The following is a 23,268-nucleotide window of genomic DNA, read 5'->3' as shown; positions in this document are numbered from 1 at the left end:
GGTAGTGACACGATAAGTCGTGTTCTTCGTCAAAACGGGATAAACGTTCCTTAGAACATGATAGCGCCCTAATACGTAGTACCAATCACTGTATGCAGGAAGCAGCTAGAGACGATCCTGAGATTCTCAAGCACGGAGAGTGTGTTCGGTCACTTTTGGGGTGATTCACCATTAGTGTGTGGCCTTCACAATGATGTCAGCCTATGACTAGGCGCCCGGCGCTGAAGAAGTTCTGGAGAACACCATGAACTAAATGGAACTTATATTCGACCTCCTTGACAAGTACCCTACTATTCTCTAGAAAAGCACACCCTCCCAATATACTGCGATCAGAATACTACCAAATTATTGGAAAGAATCGAAACTCTTTCCATCACGGCTTTGAACAACATCTCGATGGACTAAAATGGCAAGACACCGCGAGTAGATCCAACATCTCAGAGAAGTTCGGCAACAACGCTATGTCTTTGCACATCCTCTGCCCACCTAACCCAGCTCCCCCAACTCGAGATAATGCGAACCCTCCTCGGTCATCGTCTCTAGTGCGTGCGCTAGATAGTCTGTGTAGCACCATCCTCGTTAGTTTAGATGTGGAATAGTTTGAGCGGGGTAATAATAACACTACAGAGCTCGGAATCGCTATCGTTGGCATGCATATAATTCCCCTAACCGCGGATGCCTTTTCTAACATTCTCCGAGATGAAGATTTACCATGCCCGTATCCTGGCCGACTAGACAATTCTAGTTTAGGAGGACCAAGTTCGTCACCAACTTGGAGGCAATGTTCTTGCTCTTGGATTCCTTTCCCGGAAGCGGGATAGCGGAACCCTGAGGCCTGGAATATTTTTTGGCCATGCAGTGGACAACGAAATGGAGATGATCAAAGAGTAGTTTGGAATAGACCTCGAACAGAAGGAGGTGGTCGTTGCGACTCTAGATATCAAGATGACAGCTCGAGAAGCTGGAATTCGGCCGGATGGTCCGGACAATCTTTGGATTGAAGAGCCCGCTGAGCCACTTCCGCATAGATGAACAGTATCTCCATACGGCTAGGTGATATCATCTATACCATGATCGCGGTCTTCGTTACTACTGGCGGCCAATAGCAATATCCGCATAGTCATCCAACCCCCCATATCAATGAGCGATCAATATGGTCGCATATTAGTCAAGTCAAGTTCTCTAGACAAGGCGTGGCAGCGCCACATTGGGGTATTGAGTGCCATTCTTCTTACTACACCGTTGAGTCATACCCAGCTACCATGCGATGCGGCAAGTGTCATGGATCTCCGGATCGTAAGCGTTTTGCGTTTACACACTGGATATTGAAACGGGGAGTTGAAGAATCGAGGAGGCTACCTAACGAGATTGTTTTAGTTACTTACCAGATGTGTAGTGTTTTGACAGATACAAGGCGATGGACGAAGGATAGAACCCACACAGCGGAGAATTGCGGATACAGCAAGGTAGATGGTTGGATCCCAAGCCTTCTAGTCGATGCCATGGAGGATGTTGTCATGGCGGAAAAAGACACGGTCGATGTTTACCACGAATAGGTTTGTTGCTCCCTTCTGTCTCAATCTAGACGAATGTTCGCCATGATCAGAGTAGCCAGATTTTTGGGAGCCTAGGTATCAACGTAGCTCTGAATAAATTAATCTACTTCAGGCCTGCCTGATGTGTAATGATCCCAGTGCCCGAAGTTTGCTCTTTCAAAGCTACTCCTCTTGCTGCATCTAGATTGCTGCTAATTGATATGGAGGCGGTGAATATAGTGAGGTTAGAAAGAATATATGCTCGCGGCGTGCATACGGTGCAGATGTCTATGTCAAGAGCTTGAAGTTTGATAGATGTTTGGGAAATGCGGGGCAAAGGACAGTGCAGAAGCTAACCCATTACGGACTAGTGAGCCCTTTCACACTTGACGTGAATTTCATTCTCTACTCTGCAGTTCCCATCTCATCCAACATCGCCATCACCTCAGCTTCCTTAGCCGAATAGCCTCTCCATCCTGTCTGTTTACAAACAAGCGTCTTCAATATCGGCTGACCTGGATCTGGAAATTGAAGTGCCTCTTTCATTTGCTGTTTCATGCTTACCCACTCTTTAACCGGTCCTGCCCACCAGAAACCAGCAAACCCGGAAACAATTTTTGTTTTACCGGTGAAACTTCGTCGCGATATTGCAGGGTCGGAGAATTGGCCGAAAGTAACCCTTCTCAACCAGGCATTTTCCTCGCACTAGCATCACATTTAAATTGTTTACCACGATTCGATGCTTCATCACCAGCAAGCTACACCAGTTCAAGGATGGCATGCTGGCTTGTCATATGGACGGGCCGCAGGTTCCTGGAGATCCTCATTCTGGGCCTGATCTTTTGAAGCTAAAATTGAGGGGTTCCGTTTGGCCTATGGTCGCTGGCATTTAAACGCAATCATACGGCCCCAGTGCATTTCCTCGTCGGATTTCCAGCCAAGTTATTCCTTCGTTGTGTATCATGGTTCGTCTCAGTATTCTCTCTGGTCTGGCTTCAGGCCTCTGTGCTTTAGCCAACCCACTCGTCAAGCGTGCATCGCTGCAGCAGATCACCAACTCGGGTATCTCCAACCCTACAAATGTCGGCTTTTACATGTATGTACCGGACAAGCTTGCATCAAGCCCTGGCATCATAGTCGCCATCCATTACTGCACGGGGACTGCCCAGGCATACTACTCCGGATCCCCGTACGCCACGCTCGCAGAGCAGTACGGATTCATCGTAATCTACCCAAGTAGTCCACATAGCGGAACTTGCTGGGATGTCAGCTCTAAGGCAACTCTTACTCATAATGGCGGTGGAGACAGCAACGCAATTGCCAACATGGTGACGTGGACTATGTCAAAGTACAAGGCCGACTCCAGCAAAGTTTTCGTCACTGGAAGTTCGTCAGGAGCCATGATGACCGTGAGCAAAGATGAAGATTTTTCTTAGATCCCACTGACGCTAGTGTTAGAATGTCATGGCCGCTACATATCCGGATATTTTCAAGGCTGGTATTGCCTACTCTGGTGTCCCTGCTGGATGCTTTGTTTCTTCTAGCGGTGGAGTAGATGCATGGAATAGCACCTGCGCTCAAGGAAACTCCGTTGCCACCCCTCAGGCGTGGGCAAATGTAGTCACTAACATGTACGCTGGGGTATGTCTGCCTTCTTCTTCATGTCAAATGAGAAATTGACTTGGCTATTAGTATACCGGCGCTCGTCCAAAGATGCAAATCTACCACGGAACAGCCGATGCCACACTCTACCCCAACAACTATAACGAAACCATTAAAGAGTGGTGTGGTGTCTTTGGCTATGACTACACAAACCCCACATCGACGGAAAAGAACACTCCTCTAACCAACTACTACCGATATAGTTTTGGACCTCAGCTTCAAGGTATCTATGCTGTTGGCGTTGGGCATACTGTTCCAATCCAAGGCACTGAGGATATGAAATTCTTTGGCTTCTCAGTATGAATAAAGTGGCTGCCTGTTTCACTATACCCTGCTAATAATCGATCTAGGGCTCTTCTTCATCCTCCTCAAGCATTACACCTGCTACCTCCACTCTACTAACGAAGGTCGCGACTAGCGCTGCCTCCACGCCAACTGCCAGCACTGGAGGTTCGACCGGAGGAACTGTGGCTCATTGGGGACAGTGCGGTGGTGCTGGATGGACGGGGTCGACGACATGCGTGGCTGGATATACGTGCACGAAGGCGAACGATTACTACTCGCAATGCTTGTAAGTCTGGTCTTGAGGAGCATAGGGGATAATAGAGAATTTGGTGCAGAAATGTATGTATGATTTATGTTCATTGTTTATATTTTGAACTAATTTAGATTCAAGCATAACTTGGCATCCGTTAACGATATGTTAAAATTAGCAGGAGATTTGCATTAGCCATCTTAGTCATGGCATTAATGTTGTTCCTAGTACTGTAGGGTCCCTCTATTAAATCCGCTCCGATTTCTACTACATCGGCAGCTGAGGTTTGAAAGAAATTTATGGGGTAGAGGGTAGTTATCCTATATTACTAATTGGAATGAATATCAAGAAGTCACCGAAAGAAGGTTAGTTACTACAGATGGCTGAATATATCTGCAAATATTTCAGGCTTGATTTCTTATCCCCTCACAGTTCTAGTAGCAGTTGAAACGCGTGCGGGTAGGATTGGATGTTGTGCAGGCGAATATCCACAAAATAAGTCTGATAAGAGCAGGTACTATTACCACCCGAGTTTTGCATTAACTGATCCTTTTAGACATACTAAGAAGCTGTTCGATTTCATTGGTTTATAGTTTGAGCAAATATGAGTCAGTCGCCAAGACATTCAATCTAACACATTTCCCCATTGGGTCAAGTCCGTGCAGACCTCCGAAACTCTCAAAGGTTGAGCGACATCCCCTCCATCCCATCACTGTTTGCTGTCGCTGTATTCTAATTTATTTGTCCTTTCTTGCAGGTTCAAGATGCTCGGTGCACTATTATTTTCGTCCCTTCTAGCACTAAACTGGGCAGTGGCCTTAGAGGAGGAGGCACCTCCAACCCCACCTTCCTGTGCGGCATCAACATTCACCCCGCCAGCCGTGCCAGGAGCGAAGATCCTCTCCATCACCGCAGAGCCGAAACACAACGCTACCTTGGGTATTCCTGGGATTTTCTATGGTGCCTATTCTAATCTGAATTACTGCGACGTGAAAATAAAACTCAACCACCCTGGCACCAACGACGAAGTGTTGGTAGAGATTGTGCTACCCCTGACCCACGATGCCTGGAACGGCCGGTTTCAAGCCGTTGGAGGTGGGGGATTCGCAACCGGTATCTTTGACATTGGCTTTGGAATGGCGCTGACAGATGGCTATGCTGCGGCTTCGACTGACGGAGGACATGATGGTATCAGCAATATGGCCAACCTCGCCTGGGCGCTGAATCCGGACAAATCTGTCAACTGGGACTTGCTGCAGAATTTCGCGACCAGGAGTCTGGCGGATCTGGTGTATGTCGGGAAATCCGTCACGGCGCAGTATTTCGGCAAGGGGCCGCACCATTCGTACTGGAATGGGTGTTCAATGGGAGGGCGTCAGGGATACATGATGGCGCAGAAGTATCCGGGTTTGCTGGATGGGATTCTAGCTGCTGCGCCGGTGCTGAGTATGACGTATTTTGCTATGGGAGATTATTGGCCCCAGGTTGTGATGAAAGAGGGGGGGACTTGGATGTCGAACTGTGAGTTTCAATATTTTGGGAAGATGGCGATGGAGGAGTGTGATTTGATGGATGGATTCGCTGATAACGTGATTTCGAACCCCGATGAGTGCGGGTTCGATGAGAAGACACTCGTGGGGAAGAGGGTGCAGTGCGATGAGGCGGAAGTTGAGATTACAGAGAAGATGGCGGATGTTGTAAGGAAAATCAGAGAGGGCCCCAGGACCCCATTTGGAGCAAAACTGTGGTTTGGGCTGCCAGTCGGAACAAGCACTGATTTTCTCGCCAACATCACAGTTTCACCGGAAGGGCCTCGTGCTTCGAATCCGTTAGGCATCTCCGCCTCCTTCATCAAGTGGCTCGTCCTTAAGGATCCATCCTACAACATCTCCTCCCTCACTTACCTAGATTACTTCGCCCTCTGGACCCAAGCAAACCGAGAGTACGACTGGATTCTCAACGCTGATAACCCAGACCTCTCAGCTTTCCGCGCGACGGGAGGGAAATTTCTCTCCTGGCATGGCATCAACGACCCAGTCATTTCATACGAAAACACAATCCAGTATCGGAAACGGGTGGAGATGGAGATGGGAGGCTCGAAACCAACAGATGAATTCTACCGGCTGTTTATCGCGCCGGGCGTAGGGCATTGCATGCATGGGGCGGGTCCAGTGCCGACAGATCCTCTAGCGCAGTTGGTGCAGTGGGTGGAGAATGGAGAGCCACCAGAGGTCTTGGAGGCTTCTACTACGAATGCGGGGGGTGACTTGGTCACGAGGGATGTGTGTCTGTACCCGCGGAAAGCGAAGTACATGGGCATAGGAGATCCCAAGCGAGCATCGAGCTGGAGCTGCGAGGGTGGAGAGGAGTCGGAAGCGGAAGAGAAGCTCGAAGGTGGCAGTGACTTCTTAGGCGGCTTGAAGAACCGGCTCATGGGGTTGGGTATGGGACTCAAGATTGGATAAGGGTTCCGCACACCACACGTATAGGCATGGAAATACCGCAAGAGTGGCTTGGTGTTGTCACGGATATAGGATTGATATGACAGAATATCAATTCTCCGCTGCCAGATGAATTGGCTGACAGCGATGACCTTGGAAGAGGCCTTGTACAGACCCTAGAGTAGCCCTCGAACGATTAGGAAATTTTCCTTGAGGATTCAATAAACATCATCCTTATAGCCGCCAAGACATCCATCCTATGAGAGGCTTGCGGAAACCCTCAATGTGAGGCGTGGCGGAAGCATGTCCAAATACGAGCATTGGCGCTGAGGGCCGTGCGTCGAACATCCAGAGTGCGGCTACGGGGAATCATTCTAGTTCCTGCATGGCCCACCTCGACACAAACAATTTATCCACCATCGGCCGTCAATCACGCCTCTCCCGTCCCCTAAATCTCCTTGCAAAAGCCACGAATCCTAATATCGACGACCATTTGCGGCAATTGGCCTCTCAGATGCTACCGCTGACCAGCCTGAGAGCAATGACTGACCTTGGTGGAGCCTTGTGCTCAAATACTTGCGCGATGGCAGGCTCGAGGGGTGCTCCTGCCGCCCACCACGCGCCTGGCTTCCTGGAACTATTACATCTTCTAAAACAGGAAGCGACAGCATGCTCCTCTCCTTCCTCACCAGCTTCATCGGCCTCGCAGTTGCCGCCACCAACCCAATCGACACCTTCGCCAACGTAACCGTCTTCCAACCCGACTCCGGTGCTGTCAGCTACGCCCGCACCGAATCGCTCACCAACGGCACGCTACTAGCAACCTGGTCCGACTTTGCTGCAGCTAACAACACCATTCCCATCTACCGCTCCGCCGACAACGGATTCTCGTGGTACACCTTCGGCAGCGTGACGTCCGATACTGAAGGCCGCAGACTTGTGCAACCGCATTTGTTGTATCTAAATGAGAGCTTTGGGGACTGGGATGCGGGAAGTGTGTTGTTAGCGGTGAATGCGGTGGATGATAAGAGCACGAATATTGAGGTGTATGGGAGTGCGGATAGTGGCGAGAGCTGGAGCTTTGTAAGCACGGTTGCGACGGGTGGGAAGGCGAATACGACGAATGGGGCTACGCCGGTCTGGGAGCCGTTCTTGATGATGACGTAGGTTGTCCCGAATCTGGGTTGGGAGCCCGTGGAGGAAGGAGCGACTGGCAAGAGGCGCAAGTGCTAACGATGTGCAGCAACCACAAGGTCGTCTGCTACTACTCGGACCAACGTGATACCCAGCATGGGCAGAAGCTCTCTCACCAAACTACCTCGGAAAGCCTGGATGCTTGGGGCTCAGCGGTGGATGATGTGGCGTTTAGCAACTACTCCGATCGGCCTGGCATGACAACCGTCGCGAAGGTTCGTATACCCTTCCACTGTTACCTACTACTGAAACAGGAATACTAATCTGGATAGCTGCCCAACGGCAAATACATCCTCACCTTCGAATATGCCATGCTAAACGCCACTGGTAAATACCGCTACCCGATTTACTACAAGATCTCCAACGATCCGGAGAACTTTGGCACAGAGAAAGCTTACCGTATTAATGTGAACACGGGTGTCCAACCGAATGGTGGGCCGTATGTGACATGGTCGCCAATTGGCGGCGTTAATGGAACTATTGTTGTCAGCGATTCGGACCACAATTCCATCTTTGTGAACCGCGCGTTAGGAGATGGGATTTGGACTGAAGTTAAGACGCCGGCGGGGCGGGCGTATTCGAGGGAGGTGCGGATTCGTAAGTCGGCACCCACACTATAGGGCAAAGGTGATGTCGAAGACGGGCTAATACAATATAGCGACCAACGACGAAACGAAGCTCCGAATTGCAGGTGGCGCGGAATACGGCCAGACGGACCCAAGCCAAGTGCTCCTTACAATTATGGATCTTGCGAAGGCACTCAACATTACATCGTAGGGGTTGCTAATGTAAATTGTGGGAAAATATGGGATGGGGTTCAAAATTGGTTGGATTGGGAATATAGAGGTATGCGTGTATATATGTTCTCGATCTTGGATAAAGCTTCGTTTACATTGGCGATCGTTTATCGCTAACGCTAGGTCATAACCTCATCGAACATATTGACCTAGACTAGTCTTAGCAAGCGACCTGAGCTAACTACCCAAGCTCAGGCATTCATTGTTCTTGCTCCGTAGCCTACCATAGGTTTGTAGCTATCATTTCTTCTCTTCTGGTCTCCTTCCCTTCAGTCATGTTCATTTCTATTTAGCGCTGAGCGCTGCAGAATTTACACATCCTGTTCTTCTTGTTCTAGATCATAGAAACCACATCTCTCACCTCATATCTTATTTAACCTCTACAACCGGTCCCTTATACGTCCTCCTTCCCCAAACTGCAAACCAAATCAAGCCAAAAATCACCCAAAATCCCGTCATCAAAGCACTATAATTCATGTTCTGAACCGTCACATTCTTGAACGGAGGCCAGAAGCTGAAAAACATCGCCACCAAAATCCAGCACAATCCAAAGACATTCACAACCGTGCCCAGTGGCTCCGGTATCCGCCAAGGTCCCCACTCCAGCACCTCGTGGGAGTTCTGCAACGGCTCGAGTGGGGCGGAGGGCGAGTCGGCGGGCGAGGATGTTGACACGTGGTTGATCAGTTGGGGAAGGGTGATCAAGCCTGTGGTTCGGCGCCAGAGGAGTAGAGAGAGGGGGAGGAAAGCGGCGAGGAGCCAGGCAGATGTTACAAAGGAGAGGAGGTTTAGGAGGGCGATGCTGGAGCCAGAGATTATGAGCCCGAGGAGGAGGGGGATGGTGAGGGTTGTGTAGATGGCGTTTAGGGGGAGGCGGGAGTGTGGGGATATCTGGGGGATTTGGTTAGTATCACTTCTGGTGAGAGTTTGAGAGGAGAACTTCATACATATTGAAGGCGAGAAGAAAATGGCACACCGAAATCCCTAGCAAAACTCCACAGCTGTCGACTCGCACTCGCAAACTGTCCAAACATGGCCGCAAACACGAGCAACAAGATCAACACCGTCATCAGTGTCGTTCCGGTCGTGCTCTTTGTGGCATCGTAAAATATCTGGATGAATGGATACTTTGTTGGAGACGCAAGGGCGGCGTCAGGGGATGTCAAGCAGAGGAGAACGGTAAGAAGCATCCCGAGGCCAAGAGTGCCGTTAAGGAGGAGCGTGATAAGGATGCTCCAGGGCACGATCCGGGAGGCACTATGGATTTCCTCCGAGAGGTGGACTGCGCCGTCGGAACCGAGCAAGGAGCCTACGTTCGTGATCATTCCGACCAGAAACGCGATGCCGGTAGATGGCCATTGCCCGCCGTTGGAGAAGGCGGTGAAGACAACTCGCGCTGGGACGCGCTCGCTGAGGTAGAGGAGAGGGACTAGAATTGCGAAGAAGCCGAACAAGTGGATGTACAAGATAAAACCCTCGATTTTGGGAAGATGTTTCGCAAGCACCGTGTTCACGCACAAACTCAACAGCACGGCGCCCCAGAGCAGCAACGTCGCCTGCCATCCCTTGGGTTCGTAGAATGCTGGTGCCTGGGTGGGATCGCTGGCTGCAGCGGGATTCAAATTATGCAGCACGATAAGTCCCTGGATGAGCGTTCCGCAGAGATACCCGGTCATCGTTACTACCCCTTGCCACACTGCGACGGACAGCCAACCAGTAACATAGCTAGCGATGCGGGAGAAGGGCTTTGGGGCTAGGATAGAGACCCAGTAGTATTGGCCCGCGGCTGTGGGCGCCATGGAGGAGAGTTCCGCGAGACAGGACATTACGGCCAAAACCCCGGCCCAGGAAAGGAGATACGAGTATACCAGGCCGGCGGGGCCTCCGTTTAGCAGTCCCGAAGAGAAGTACAGAAGCTCGCCTTCCCATGTGAGCATCAGGGTGGTGGACATGCCGAGCATAGATACGAACCCGAATCGGCGCTTGAGGACCTCTGGAGAGGGGTTAGTATACATGTCTGGCCGTCTGTCGATCGCAATGCGATTTGATCGGATCTCCGATGCATGAGGTCGAGATGAAGAAGGAATGGGACCAAGGAGTGGGATGTCATGGGGAAGGGGTTAGCATACGCTTCTTCCCCGTTCGCGCTAATTGTCGTTCATCACTTTTTTCCAATTCCTCGACGGCCTGGGCACTGCGCCCGGCTGACATCTTCCATTCTGCTGCCTTAGCTTCGGGTGACTTCTTTGGTGAACTCATGGCTGAATTAGCTTAGCAAAGGGTAGCTAGGTCAGTCAAGTGAGGTGAGATGACGAAAAAGATGACAGGCTCGCAAAGGGGCGGCGGCTGGGGAAATTATATCGATATTTGCTCGCACCAGAGCGAGTCTGGGGGTGAGACGGTGGGGAGGCGAAACGGTCGTGAACGGTGGGGAGGAAATGAGGGATATTAAACTCAATTGAATGGGAAAGATGTTGGGGTTAGGAAATTTCTCCGCTACCCATGCGGATGAGATGCGATGCGAGGCATAAGAGATCTGGGCGGACGTCGATGTCCGTTGCTATGCTCCACTTGGGTGAGCATCCATGTGTCTGGCCTGGGGAAACTCTGATGACACGACGCCGCCCGCAGGAGGTGTGTCAGAGGGGGGGCGTACGTTCCTTTCTCCCCTCTGTCTCCCTGCGATTTCCCATCCTCCCGAGTCCTTTTTCATCATCATCTGTTTGCGAAGGGCACTGTCCTGTCAATCAGTCATGCACTTCTTCCAAGGATGGGATCGGATTCCCAGTGTTTGGTCGTTCCCCGATGCGGACACCAAGGCTACGCCCCGTCCAAAATAATCCTCGCAGCTGTGTAACCATAAGCGCAGTGCCAAATCACATGGCCGCTTCTCTTCCCTTTCTCAGAACCATCAAGCGAGGTAGTTCGGGGGGCTAAGCGCCGCGTCAAATTTAGGGCTGAGGTGGTGCATGCTGTGCTGAGTCTGACAGTGCAGATCTGTTCGTCTGCGGGCCGCAGGGTAAGTTTGGATATTGCAGGGGTTGCACGATGAGGGGCGCAGTGCAGGGCGGGTATCGCAGATTGTGCCGCAATCGCCCATCGAACCACGTCACTATGCGAGCGCATTCTGGTCAGCCTCGACATGAATAATCAGCGAGTGGGTGCATTGGTGTGTCGGCCTCTGGTCGGGGCAAGCCTTGCTGCGGTGCCTCCTTCCCGAGGCATGTCAACAGTGCAGAGCCTCGCATTAGTGGCCCGTTGCTGGGGCTGGGCTATGAGCGACATACGTCCCTAACATCTCCTGTTCGATCGCCTGTTCGCTCTCTTGTACGCTCCATTTGGTTTCATTCCTTTTGCTGTCCTCCCCTCCTTCCCCTCCCCTCCCCTCCCCCATATTTTCCATCGTGTCACGATCTGCCGCCGGGGCTTGTAGTTCCTTCGACATGATTGCCGCCTCAGCGCGTACGACAACTTGACTCCTTCAGCTCCTTTCTTTTCGTCTTTGCATATTTCCTTTGTGTGTATCTGTGGGTCTGGTGGTCGGTGGGCGTTCATCATTTTCCTTTCGACATCATGAGGATACCAACAGTATCCGTAGGTGTGAGGGCAACGCCGATTACACCAGATAATAGGAGTACTGCTGTTACGATTGCGACATGGCTTCTCCTCATTATTCTCATTATCATGTTCCTGTCGAGAGAGGCGATCAAGTTTGTTGTATTGCGGAAGTTCCAGATCGATGACTTGCTCATATTACTTGCCACGGTATGCTTGAATTGAAGAACTAGCCGACTGCTCTAAGAAGAGACTTGACTGATAAAAGACGCAGTTATTCGCAGTTGGGCTTTCGGTCACAACGCTTGTGCTGGCTTCTAATGGCCTTGGAGTGTTGCGTCCGCTTACCGTCCGACGCGCTGATGTGTTTATGAAGCTGTACTACGCTTCCGACTTTCTCTACATCTCTTCTCTCTGCTTCGCAAAGCTCTCATTAGTTTCATTCTTTTACGGCGTTGGCGTCAAAAAAGTGCACCGGCGAATCGTTCAAGGACTCGGTGTCTTCATTATTACTTGGACAATCGCGTCCCTAGTTGCTGTCGCGTTTCAATGCGGACTCCCAAGACCATGGGAGATGTTAACACTGCGCTGCTACAACTCGGTACGTCACCACCTTCTAGAATCATATCATTTATGCTAATGTTGGAATATTCGCAGGGCGTATTCTGGATCGTCTACTGCATAATCGACATGACCACCGACGTCTCCATCATCATGCTGTCCGTCAACCTAGTCGCCTACCTCCAAGTCAACTTGTCCCGTAAAATTACCGTTGTCGCATGTTTCGCGCCTCGTGTCCTCGTCATCGTTGCTGCGCTCGCTCGTCTCATTTACCTGTACCCTATCAACCCGCACATGAAGCCCGCATTTAATCTCTGGATCCCGGTCATTTGCACGCAAATCCAAGTTTGTCTTAGCATTTCCACGGCCTGCATTCCTTATATGAAACCGTTTTTTGAGGGTGTGGAAGCCGGAGTTTGGAGAGCTGATGATTTACGCAGAAAAGGAATGATGGTGGATGAGCTGTACGCGTACAGGTCTGCGGGTGGGTCCTTGGGAACCAAGGGTCACGGCCACAGCAAGGGCAAGGAGATTTACTCGATGGACTCGACCATCAGAGCAACAAGTTATAAATATGGAAGGAGTACGGATGTCTCGCCTCAGATCCCCACTCCGGTGCCGCTGAGTCCGTTGACGACGCCACGCATCACGACACCTAGGACACTCACTCCACCACCACCGCCCAATTCCCGAGCAGCGAGTTCGAAAAGTCCGAGCGAGAGAGGACTGAAGATATCTATCCCGCCACCGGAATCGAGAGTCATGATTGATGTCACGAGTCCGCAGACTGCGAGTTCGATTGCATTATCTCCACATTGTCTGTCACCTCAACCACTGCTTTCGCCGTCGCCGACGCGACCGTTGCCGCAACCTCCGACGATAAGAAGCCCGAGGCCATTAATTCCAAGTTCGTATTATGGAACGCCGGAGTTGAGTGCTTTCAGTCCTCCGAGGACATTCTCTCCGCCGGTCGTGATTCCTCCATTCCCACGACCACCAAGCTCGCAATACACAACACTGTCGCCACCGACAATGTTTAACATTCCACTGCCGCCGATACCCCCGCTTAAGGTTCCGAGATCAAATAGTCGAAATATGAATGTAAGGGTTTCGTTGCATCGAATGGCGCCAAAAAGTGAGCAGCCGCAGCGAGAGCCTCTGGATTTTCAGCGAGAGGATATAGATACGGGAAATCCGCTTCCACCACCTCCACCACCGCCGCAAGCAGATCAACAGCCCGTTTTCCCACCTCGAAGTTCCTCCCGCAAATACCAACACCGCCATCCTACCCCCAGACAACCTAAATACACATACACAACAACCCCACCACTACATTCAAATCCCCATCCCCGCCCACCCAGCTCCACAACAATACCCTCATACTACACGCGCACGCCTCCTCAAGCTCTAGCTACATCGACCCCGCCAAGTCCCCATCGCATCCGTAATCAGCGCGTTCTGAGTCCCAAGAATTCAAGTCGTTGGGATCAGATGAGTCCCGTCAGTCCTGAGACTCCGAGTGCTGGCGTGGGATCGAGTCCGAGGACGCCTTTGGGGTTTTGGAGGGAGGATGGAGGAAGAGGAATGGGAATAGGAGATGCGGGGAATAGCGGCAGTGGGCTAGGGATTGATAGAGGGGATTCTGGGGGGTGGGATGATGGGAGACCCGTGATCCGCGATGTGAGAAGTAGTCCTAGGATTGTGGTGCACCGGTATTCTTGACGTAAACGCTTTTTCAGTCGACCGGAGGTTTTTCTTTTGTTCTTGGGTTTGATGCATTGCATTACATGGGATCTGGGTCGGGTCGGGTTTCTTTTTCATCATTTTGGTTTGCATTGGATGGCGTTTTTGTGTTGTATGTACTGTACTAGTGGGTGGGTCTTTGTTATTATACTGTAGCATGTTCCTGTGGCGCGAAGATAACTTGATACCCCTTTCTTTAATACAACACTATTTTCATTTTTCATCATTTTTCATCAATACATTCGTGCAACACTCTGAAACTATTCTTTCCTATTCTCATACCATCCATCTGCATTTCGACTTCCAGAAACCTCCCAAATCCACCCAAACACCCCCTACAACCTTGCCGCATTATTTCCAGATTGTTTCTCTATGGATGCATAGCTCTCCGCCTACGCATGGTGTGCAACAACCCACTCCCTCAGCCCCTCCCAATCCCGACACGTCCTAGCCTGTCTGTCTCCAAACACAATACCATCTTCCGTGTACAGCAGAGTACTATCTGCTGTACACATCACACTCTGCCGTAGGCTATCCAGACAATGAATCGCATGATCCCACTTCACCCCTTCCTCTCCTGAAACTCTCCCTTCTTTATATTTATACAAGGTCGACCTAATCACGCTCAAACAGTGCAGTTGATGATACGCAGCAATAAAATACACAGCCTCCGAAGCGTTTGCAGAGTTTAGAATACTGGTAGGAAGGTTTTGAGAGAGTGCCCAAGTAGTTGGAATATATACAACACCTTGACCAATAGGAAAGAGAGAGCGCCAGAGGGTATTTGTGAGAGTTTTGTTGGAGGCGGAATAAGGGGTTGTCCAGTTGAATGGTTTGGCGACAGTGTGGTATGGTGATGATGAGGGGGATGGGGATAGTGGGTAGGGTACTCCCATGCTATCAGCCATTATGAGAGATTCCGGGAAGGGGGTTAAGGGTGTGCGTGGAGCGATGCAGTGGTGAAAGTGGTGCCAGTACCAGATCCAGTTCGTGATGACCAGGCTTAGTGTTGTGAATACCAATGCATAGGGCAGAGTGTACGGTCTCCGAGAGGGCTGGACGGGTAATTTGAGTTCCCCAGTTTCGTCATCAGAGTCCGAAGTGCTGATTTGATAATATGACGGTGAAGACATGGCTAAATCTCGAAGAGGGTATTGAAGGCGCCGAGGCTTGGAATGGCGGTTGAAATATTGAAGAAAAAGAAGCAAGAAAAGGCGGTAATCCGGGATGGAGAAGCGTGGAAAGCCAAATCCCGATGTCCGCAAGCCACGATGTAATGTCCACGTTGACTTGGGGCCAACCGATCGGATGACCTGCACGTGACGCCACGATTTCACCGGCGTTCATGGCCAGCATACACAATCGCCCTCAACCTCAGGCACCTCCAGGCAGACAAGACATATCTCCCATGATTGATGCATGCATGCAAGCATATCTCCTCGCCCCAAGTGCCGCCCTCGCACCCTCGTCCCTTCTGCCCCCTCGTCCCCTCTGCCCCCTCGATCCTCTCACCCATTCCTCCCAGCACTGTGCACCTGGCAAAGTCCGGCATTGCCCCTTACCCCACCCACCCGCCACGTAAATTACGCCCGCTTCGCCGCACCCTAAATAATCCTGGATGCAGTGTGGTGCGAGCCATGCATGAACACGACGTTTAAACTCGGAGCCTGAGGTAAGCCGGGCCGGGATCGAGATCCTGGCGAGCTCGCCGTTCTGCGGGACGATCCCAATAGGGCGGGTGTGGCGTTGCGTGACAGAGCAGGGCTGGAGCGGGAAGCGAAATCGGCCTTGCCAGAAAGGGTTGGCGCTTGTAGTGTTGCATGATTGGCTGGTTATGTAACTGGGAAAAGGCGTGTGTGTGGAGACTGGACAGAGAGTCGAAGGATCTGGGAGGTGGGAGGATCCGTGGAGGGAGGTAAGCGATGGTTGTGAAGGATCGGGAAAGTTTGAGATGGGGACATGCATTCGACTAAGGAGTGGTTGCAGAGTGAGGGACAATTATTTTTCCAGTTGAAGCGCTGCATGAAGCCTCCCGCCGCTTGATGCGGAAGAGTAGCCGCTGCATCCACCATTCATGATTCACGACGTTTAAGATTAGTTGGTGGCGATTTGGAAGCGCAAGAGGATTGGAGATCGCGGCGATAGTGTTGAGAAGGCAGAGTGGAAGCGCTGCAGTTTACCGCGTATGCCGATTCTAGTCAGCCGGCATGAGTCGTGCAACGAGAGCGTATCGATAAAGTCTCACAATCGTTGTTGTCGAAGGATTGGCATATCGGCTTCTGAGACGTTCACTCCTTGCCCGTGCATCTTTTAAACATCCCGTCCCTTTCTAGTGCGCTTTTCCGTATCATACTGCAGAAGACTTCCAGTGCGGCACATGTGGCACAATCTGGGAATCGAAGACTCGCTCATTGCAACTTCACCTTCAGGGGCGGGTAAGAAGCGTGCCCGGAGCTGCTTCGTGACATAGATCAGGTACCACTCTTACCGAACACTGTAACCCGTGACAGCCTATTATCATCCGCCTTGATATTGGAACCTTATCGTCATAGGGCCGTATTTTCCATTCTACATTACTTTCATCATGCCCCTATCCCTCACCGTCGTCAAGGAAGCCCCTGAATTCTCAGATATCTGGCCTGTCCTCTTCGAAGCCTACCAAAAACCCTACAATCCCTTCTTCAAACACTTTAACCCGATCCATACAACTGAACAAGCCGCCTTACAAGCCTCCAAAGAGCGCCATATCAAGCAGTGGTACGACGATCTTAAGTGCCACTGGATCAAAATTACAGATACCGATACTGAGGACGTAATTGGAGCAGCATGCTGGCTAATTCATGATCAGCCGGCGCTCGACGAAGTCCCTGGGCTAATAAATGCATACTGGCATGAAGAGGGAAGTGTGGAAAAGAGATTTGCGGAGAAGTTGATTGGAGAGGGATTGGGGGGTTTTATTACTAAGAGGATGGCTGGAAAGAGATATTGTGGTATGTTCTAGTAGCTCTCCACTTGAATACCCTAAACATCAGCCGCTAATCAAGTCCAGAACTCGACCAAATCATAGTGCACTCAAAACACCGCAATCGCGGAGCGGCACGCATGATGATCAAATGGGGGACAGATATTGCTGATGAGATGGGATTTGAATGCGTGATTGGGTCAACCCCATTTGCAAGGGCGGCGTATGAGAGGTGTGGCTTTACGATGGCGGCTATCATCAACCCGGATTTGGATATTGAGAGTCCTTGCGAGAGGTGGAAAGAGTACCAGATGGAGGACTTGCATGCGTATATGATGTGGAGGCCTGTGGGGCATGACTTTGTAAACGGTCAGGGTGGGATTCCGTTTGAAGACATATGAGTTATACAATATCTGCAGAGGTGGATCTGTAGTAGAGCACCGAGAATGCTTGAGGTTGGAATGCTTGGTCTATGTCCTTAAGAGCGAATTAATAATTGTGACGTCACAGTGACGCTTGATCTATCCATCTTGAGTCTAAATGTTCCACCGGGATATCTTTGATCTTACAGAAAATTCACATGAAGCCTCGAACTTCCTCGTTGCTTGGATTCATTGGGATGAAACATTACTACAGTCTCGATGGGACTGGCTGTTGCGCAAAGCGTTCCGAAGTCTTAGCTCACATCCTAGCAATCGGCATATCTAACTTAAAAGGATCCCGAAAACGCTCGTGCAGGTATCTTTAGCAAGGCGCAATTTTTCCACACATACTCCCCCCTCAACCTCCACTAGCCCATTGAAAGATAAACATCTTGCATTGTCGGTTTGAGAATGCGAAGCCTCCACATCGAGCTCTTTACGGAATCCATGGGAGTGTTCCTTTGTCAGAATGAGGATGTCAAAGCATTACATTTCTCAGTAATGCATCCGACATCCCGTACCGTCCCGTCCCGCTTGCTCCTGATGGAGCTGCAACGGAAAGGATGAAGGAATGGAACTTGCCTTCCATGTATGCTTAAGGTAAGTTCACATTCTCTTCGTGAAAACAGGTTCGCAAGATTTCCCAACTCAGAAAGCAGGTTTGCGTTCTGCATTTCATGAACTTGAGACGGATTTCGCTGACGTTATGTTGTGGCTTGTATGGCGGTGTCAGCCTTTGGGGCGGGCAAGCAGTGAACCCAAACTTTGGGCCTCGGCCCCCCACAACACCTTACTCCTAGCATGTAGAGCTTCACTTTGGTGCACCATATGCAATGCACTCACGATTCATATCGATTCAGTGTCAATCCGATGCATATTAAGAAATGGATGATGAGCTTCGCCCCAATCAGAGACATGGAATTAATTTCAGTAGGGAATAGCCTGCTAGGAGGAGAGGAGAACCAAGGGATTCAAAAAGCGGGTATATAGAATCAACCGGACCGCTAATTTTTATCTCATTTCAACTCAGATTTTCTAGTGACTCGTAAAATTATCCAAAGCTCACTTTTCAACCTGCCAAACGCTGTCGCAACAATGTATCGCTTCACCATTCTCACCATAGCCGCACTCTTAATAGTCAGTGCCACTGCTGTACCAGTTCCACAAGACCCACTGCATGTGATTTCCTCAGGACCCCTCATTCGAGTGAGAAGCTAAGTTTGATAGTGACGACCCGCCACAAAAATGCCCACCGGGATACCAATGCGACTGGCCATTTGGGTGTGGTCCTCCAAACCTTCATGTATTCAATATGCTAACTAGCTAAGATACGAGGAGGCAAAGGCCTAGATTATATTGTTCTGGGAGGTATATCGTAATGGACCGGGAGAGAGGAATCCTGGGGAAGGTGCTGGCATTTCAAGTGCGGTTTTCCTCACGACATCCGTATTTCTAGGAACGAGGTTTCGAAGCATACCAAATTATGCTATGATTTTCTAGAAGGATTTAAATGTATTAAGAATCTTGAACTTCCTTACAAATTGGGGAACTTGGTCATTGTTGAAGGCTGGAAGGACTGTACAAGAACGTTCTCGCCCTAGGCTCTTTCATTCGCCAGCAGAAAGGTCTCATTTTCGCTCTATGGATATTGTCTCTAGCGAAATCGTCTCTCATCTAAGTGCTGCTGCACAAATTCCGACCATAAGCGAAAGTCATGCCACAATACTTCACATACCCAGCAAGGCGTCGGGACGTGATTTGCCACGGTAGAGGGTGGTAGTCGCGAATTCCTCTCAATCACAGTTTGGACTTGCAAGGATGTTCCCAGAACTTGCCGGCCCCTCCCTGCTAATGATAGCAGCGTGACACCTGAACTACCGCGAATCTATCATCTCCTACGTAGCCTGACCATTCTTGCATGTTGCTATATAAAGGCTACACTACAGCTTATCTCAGTACCTTACATATACACATTTTACTACTGTGTCTTTACTTGGTCATAGAAATAATGTATTATCCTAACCGTACACCCGCCATACAAAATATCTGGTAGGAAGCGGACTATTTTTATCAAGTAAACCCATACTATTTGGTTGCTACCAACTACTCTGCATTTCCTGTATCAGAGATAAACAGTATTTAGCACATGAGATGGTAGTGGAATGCTGTAGACCAAGTACACGTTCGAACCCGCTGTTTGCCCTTTAATATAGAACCGAAGCAGCTTTGTATTATCGCGGCTTATGAAAAATGAAAGCTAAGCAGTAGAAGCTGGTTAGAGTGTCAGGGTGTTCTTTCCCCCGCCCCTTCTGTCTCCCCTCTAGCGCTCGCTGGTTCGTTTATTTTGCAGCTTTGTACTTCCCCCGATATTACAGCGCCAACTCCAGCCAGGTTGCTCACGCTGGCCAGCGTGTTAGGATGATCTTTTCCCACTTCCTTCTCGCTTCTTTTCATTACTTCTATCAGCGGGTTAGTAGCTTCGTTGTATTTTCTGTAGCTTAGGAAGCACAGTCTAAATCTCGCACAGAATCTTAGTCTTTGATTCGAGCTTTCTCCCTGGAGACTAGAGCCGAAGATATATTGCGCATGCCGTAAATAGGTTCCGCGGATTTTCCGATTTGCGTGGTTTCTGTTAAGAAATACATCTTCCAGTCGTGCAATAGTCGTAGCTGCCCCACTAGCTAAGAGTCCTCTATAGCTAGCCAGTTACAGGTAGCGAGGTGCACTAATCGGTGGAGATTTAGCGATTGACTTGACTTGCAGACTATCTACTGACGAACGAATACGCTTCTCAAGTCCCAATCGCATCAAATCCTTCTTTGTGTGACTTTGTAGGTAGTAATAGTGACTGCGGAATTCCTTTTAGATCGATACAGGACATGATAGATGAATATTCAGCCGCGAGAGGATCACAGTGTCGGATCTGGTTGAACGAAATCAGCCAGGTGGTGTCCGCCGGGTTTCTAACGTATTGATATTGCACTTCATCTTCAAAGTCCTTACTAACACTCAATAGCATATTCGTCTGGGTCTGTCAGCGGCAAGAGATAACCTGCACATGTGATCCTATTCTTGCTGATATAAGCAGCTGCCTGGGCGATAGCTAGTGGGAGAAAGGCAAGTTTGGGCGACCAGCTCGGTCATGTTCTGGTGGTTTTCAAGGAGACTTGGGTTAGCCAAGAATCTTGCCAGCATCTGTATGGCTGTATCTTTATCCATCTGGGAAACCTCGATAATATTTTTGATGCGCTAAATCAACCGCAACTTCCCGACCCCGAGTGGTGAAAACGATCGAACACAAATTACACCGTGTGAGGTAGGTGCTTAAACCAGCCCTGCTCTTGTGTTATCAGTCCACATATCAATATCATCGGCATTATTGAGGATAAGTACCCATCGTCCGGCTTTCTTCCGGCTCAAGTATTGTTGTACTAGTTTCTTTAATTCCGCCTGTTTCTCTTCTACCCCGGATTGCTTAATTGCTGCCCAATGTCTAGGTAGGCTTGCTGGAAGCTTTCAGCGTCTGTTGCCTGCACCCAGAGAAGAGAGAAATCTTTATACTTTTCTCTTGTTCGGTATGCTAGCTCGAGCGCGATCTGGGTCTTCCCCGCTCCACCGAGACCGAAGATTGCAGCCTTTTGGGTCCAGCCATTTACCAACGAGATGCTCTCAAGCCTTTTAAGCTGAGGGCTTCACCCCCCAAAAACGCAAGTTCCTTCCAAAAGCGACATTCCAGCAAGTTTGACGAGTGTTTAGAGAGATACTAGACCACGTGCCTTTCATAGAATATGTAACCCACTAGCTTGAAGCCTTAAAGCGCGATTTGCATTAAATTCCTCTCCGGCATAAGTAACTATTGATCGTATTGAAGGTAAGGATAACCTCTCACATTGATGATCGACGCGAATGTAGTATCTGTAGTATCTATGTTGTATTAGCAAAAAAAAAGGCGCGCTTATATCTAAGTAGAGGGTTTCCATCTACACACTGTGCTTTTGCTTCAGGTTTAAAACGCAGTCTCTAACCCGGAACTTCTGCGCCAGGTGGCTGAGGTATTCATTTGTGGCTGCTTCGATAGCGCCTTGCTATTGATACTCGGTTAGTCCAATGTCCTGTAGCCCCTTGCCCACGCTGAAGCAGAAGTATCGCTTTTCATTAAGATGCTGACGCCACTTTGCTATAAGTCTTTTCTCGGCCTCGTCTGTCTGTGTAGTAATTCCCACAACTCTTCTAGATAGGAGCCCAAGTACGTTGTCCTCAATCGCCTTCTTCCCAGGATTTTCCGGTTCTGATTGAGATAAACCACTTAACCAGAGGCTTGAGGTCTCCTGTTTCGGCGCACCAAATATTTGAAGCCTCCACTTCCACCTCGTCTACTGGGTTGTTTGCACCTAAGCCTCCAGCTGCAAATCTGCGACCAACGATACTGGCAGGGTCGAAGTAGCTCGTTGCGGCGGATGTTACCAATGCTGTTTGGCAGATAGTAGCAGGAATGCTGGTTTCGTCAGTCAGGCTGTATCTTCTTAGGCGTACTATTTCCTTCCTTTCGTGGGCAATACTGCACACGAACCTGTCATTTCGCATCAGCGTGATGCGATCCGTGTATTCGTGCTACTAACACTTCACATCCTCGCGCAGTCCCGTTGTCGAAGAGCTCTGCGCAACCTTCTCAATAGCACTCTGGAGCTTTCCTGAGTCAAAGCGTGCCTTGGTTTTGCCAGTCCAGCCGTGTCGATGCCAAAGAAACGACCCATGGAGGCCGAGGAGTAAGCCTTCGCCTCCAGGTGATGCAAAAGCTTAATCCATCACAGGCCACAGTAGACCCTGTTTCAGCCATGCGAAAATATCAATGCCAGGGTTCCGCAAATTGTGGCGCAAGGCACGGCAAGGCGAAATACTCTGGATGTTTCAGAACTCCGTGACTCGGATTCGTAATCTAACCTATAGCATTCGCCCCCGAACGCGATCCTTTCGCTACTTGGGGACAGAAGGAGAGTTCACGGTGTAAATGAATTGTCGTCGTCATGCGAACAGCCATCCGGGTACATATTGTGGAGATCCTTCCAGCTCCTGCTCTCGAACAGTGCCCCTTCCTCTCCGCATTGTGCAAATCTTCATCAGCCCCGCCATTTACCATTTATTCACAAATCCATTCATCTAGATATCCTCTCAAAAATGCAGTCTACTCTTGCACTGATGATTTTCTTTCTTGTCCGTTCTGCGGTGGGAACTCCCGTCATACCCGTTCCCGGTGGTGCACTAGCCGAAGACGAATATATGTCATTCACGTCGATACCGGTGCCGCATATTCCTACAGATATGTAAGCTTGGATTGAGAAGAGATCATAGACTATCTAGAGGGAGGCTGACGAATATGTGGCAGACCGAATGTCGGTTCGTGTAGTCCCCCTCCGTGTAAACCATGGCCATTTGGGTAAGTCAGTGCATACGATGGCAGAATACATGGTGTGGCTCATGAGTATACGTAGATATGAGGAGGCGTAGTGGTGTGGCGATGCAAAGGAGGGCGGAAGGCTTCAAGGATTTACGCAGAGCGTAGTGCGCGCAAGGAGGAAGTGGAGAGAACCATGGCGGCTTTCGATGCGCCCTACGGTGGTCAATGCTTTATGTAGGAAAGCTAAGCCATTTACCTTGATTTGAAGTGGGTTAAGCCATCTTGCGCCGCTCTCACTTCCAAGGTTCCCAAGTAAAGTCTTACACGTGACGCTTCCTCCTTCAAATCTCTCGGATCAGTGTCTTGTCTAATTCAATTTATTCCAAACTATCCCCGGTATCTTCCAAATTGGGGTGTCTTGTTCCTAAATCGTCGTGTCAGCCTGACCTCAGCGTTCTGTGCGAGC

General features: G+C 49.9%; 10 protein-coding genes across 10 annotated transcripts; 6 read left to right on the top strand and 4 right to left on the bottom strand.

The window, feature by feature from the left end:
• Window positions 1–2,497: 2,497 nt before the first annotated feature.
• Window positions 2,498–3,772, top strand: BDR25DRAFT_366418 (putative acetyl xylan esterase; the record flags this gene model as incomplete). Its single annotated transcript, XM_033696952.1, has 4 exons — window positions 2,498–2,944; window positions 2,994–3,176; window positions 3,228–3,494; window positions 3,548–3,772. 4 exons carry the CDS (start codon window positions 2,498–2,500, stop codon window positions 3,770–3,772), a joined length of 1,122 nt encoding a protein of 373 aa, XP_033549233.1.
• A 934-nt stretch (window positions 3,773–4,706) lies between these two features.
• Window positions 4,707–6,086, top strand: BDR25DRAFT_195586 (tannase and feruloyl esterase; the record flags this gene model as incomplete). The annotated part of the gene is made up of 1 exon (XM_033684326.1): window positions 4,707–6,086. A coding segment is annotated over one exon (1,380 nt), but the record flags the coding sequence as incomplete, so codon positions are not given.
• Window positions 6,087–6,578: 492 nt separating this feature from the next.
• BDR25DRAFT_283798 (BNR/Asp-box repeat protein) lies at window positions 6,579–8,326 on the top strand. Its single transcript, XM_033688080.1, has 4 exons — window positions 6,579–7,336; window positions 7,417–7,582; window positions 7,640–7,964; window positions 8,026–8,326. Exons 1-4 carry the CDS (start codon window positions 6,843–6,845, stop codon window positions 8,142–8,144), a joined length of 1,104 nt encoding a protein of 367 aa, XP_033549231.1. The 5' UTR covers window positions 6,579–6,842; the 3' UTR covers window positions 8,145–8,326.
• Window positions 8,327–8,533: 207 nt separating this feature from the next.
• On the bottom strand, window positions 8,534–10,423 carry BDR25DRAFT_220411 (amino acid transporter-like protein; the record flags this gene model as incomplete). The annotated part of the gene is made up of 3 exons (XM_033685002.1): window positions 8,534–9,055; window positions 9,112–10,157; window positions 10,294–10,423. The coding sequence occupies 3 exons, from the start codon at window positions 10,421–10,423 to the stop codon at window positions 8,534–8,536; spliced, it is 1,698 nt and encodes a 565-aa protein (XP_033549230.1).
• A 1,314-nt stretch (window positions 10,424–11,737) lies between these two features.
• On the top strand, window positions 11,738–12,916 carry BDR25DRAFT_220358 (uncharacterized protein; the record flags this gene model as incomplete). The annotated part of the gene is made up of 3 exons (XM_033684999.1): window positions 11,738–11,929; window positions 11,994–12,320; window positions 12,377–12,916. Coding segments are annotated over 3 exons (1,059 nt in total), but the record flags the coding sequence as incomplete, so codon positions are not given.
• A 1,339-nt stretch (window positions 12,917–14,255) lies between these two features.
• Window positions 14,256–15,431, bottom strand: BDR25DRAFT_13997 (uncharacterized protein). The gene has a single exon (XM_033683885.1). The coding sequence runs from the start codon at window positions 15,154–15,156 to the stop codon at window positions 14,416–14,418; it is 741 nt and encodes a 246-aa protein (XP_033549228.1). The 5' UTR covers window positions 15,157–15,431; the 3' UTR covers window positions 14,256–14,415.
• Window positions 15,432–16,607: 1,176 nt separating this feature from the next.
• On the top strand, window positions 16,608–17,386 carry BDR25DRAFT_220877 (uncharacterized protein; the record flags this gene model as incomplete). The annotated part of the gene is made up of 2 exons (XM_033685012.1): window positions 16,608–17,017; window positions 17,068–17,386. 2 exons carry the CDS (start codon window positions 16,608–16,610, stop codon window positions 17,384–17,386), a joined length of 729 nt encoding a protein of 242 aa, XP_033549227.1.
• A 2,304-nt stretch (window positions 17,387–19,690) lies between these two features.
• Window positions 19,691–19,900, bottom strand: BDR25DRAFT_220853 (uncharacterized protein; the record flags this gene model as incomplete). Its single annotated transcript, XM_033685010.1, has 1 exon — window positions 19,691–19,900. A coding segment is annotated over one exon (210 nt), but the record flags the coding sequence as incomplete, so codon positions are not given.
• A 1,000-nt stretch (window positions 19,901–20,900) lies between these two features.
• BDR25DRAFT_324301 (uncharacterized protein) lies at window positions 20,901–21,991 on the bottom strand (the record flags this gene model as incomplete). The annotated part of the gene is made up of 5 exons (XM_033692151.1): window positions 20,901–20,967; window positions 21,064–21,073; window positions 21,396–21,492; window positions 21,538–21,675; window positions 21,719–21,991. The coding sequence occupies 5 exons, from the start codon at window positions 21,989–21,991 to the stop codon at window positions 20,901–20,903; spliced, it is 585 nt and encodes a 194-aa protein (XP_033549225.1).
• A 513-nt stretch (window positions 21,992–22,504) lies between these two features.
• Window positions 22,505–22,981, top strand: BDR25DRAFT_13991 (uncharacterized protein). Its single transcript, XM_033683884.1, has 3 exons — window positions 22,505–22,728; window positions 22,791–22,841; window positions 22,897–22,981. Exons 1-3 carry the CDS (start codon window positions 22,583–22,585, stop codon window positions 22,910–22,912), a joined length of 213 nt encoding a protein of 70 aa, XP_033549224.1. The 5' UTR covers window positions 22,505–22,582; the 3' UTR covers window positions 22,913–22,981.
• Window positions 22,982–23,268: the final 287 nt, after the last annotated feature.

Source organism: Lindgomyces ingoldianus (genome assembly GCF_010093535.1).
Source record: "Lindgomyces ingoldianus strain ATCC 200398 unplaced genomic scaffold BDR25scaffold_11, whole genome shotgun sequence".
In the NCBI taxonomy this organism is placed as follows: domain Eukaryota; kingdom Fungi; phylum Ascomycota; class Dothideomycetes; order Pleosporales; family Lindgomycetaceae; genus Lindgomyces; species Lindgomyces ingoldianus.
The sequence above is the reverse complement of the archived record's forward strand: the minus strand, read 5'-3'. Positions and strand labels throughout refer to the sequence as shown.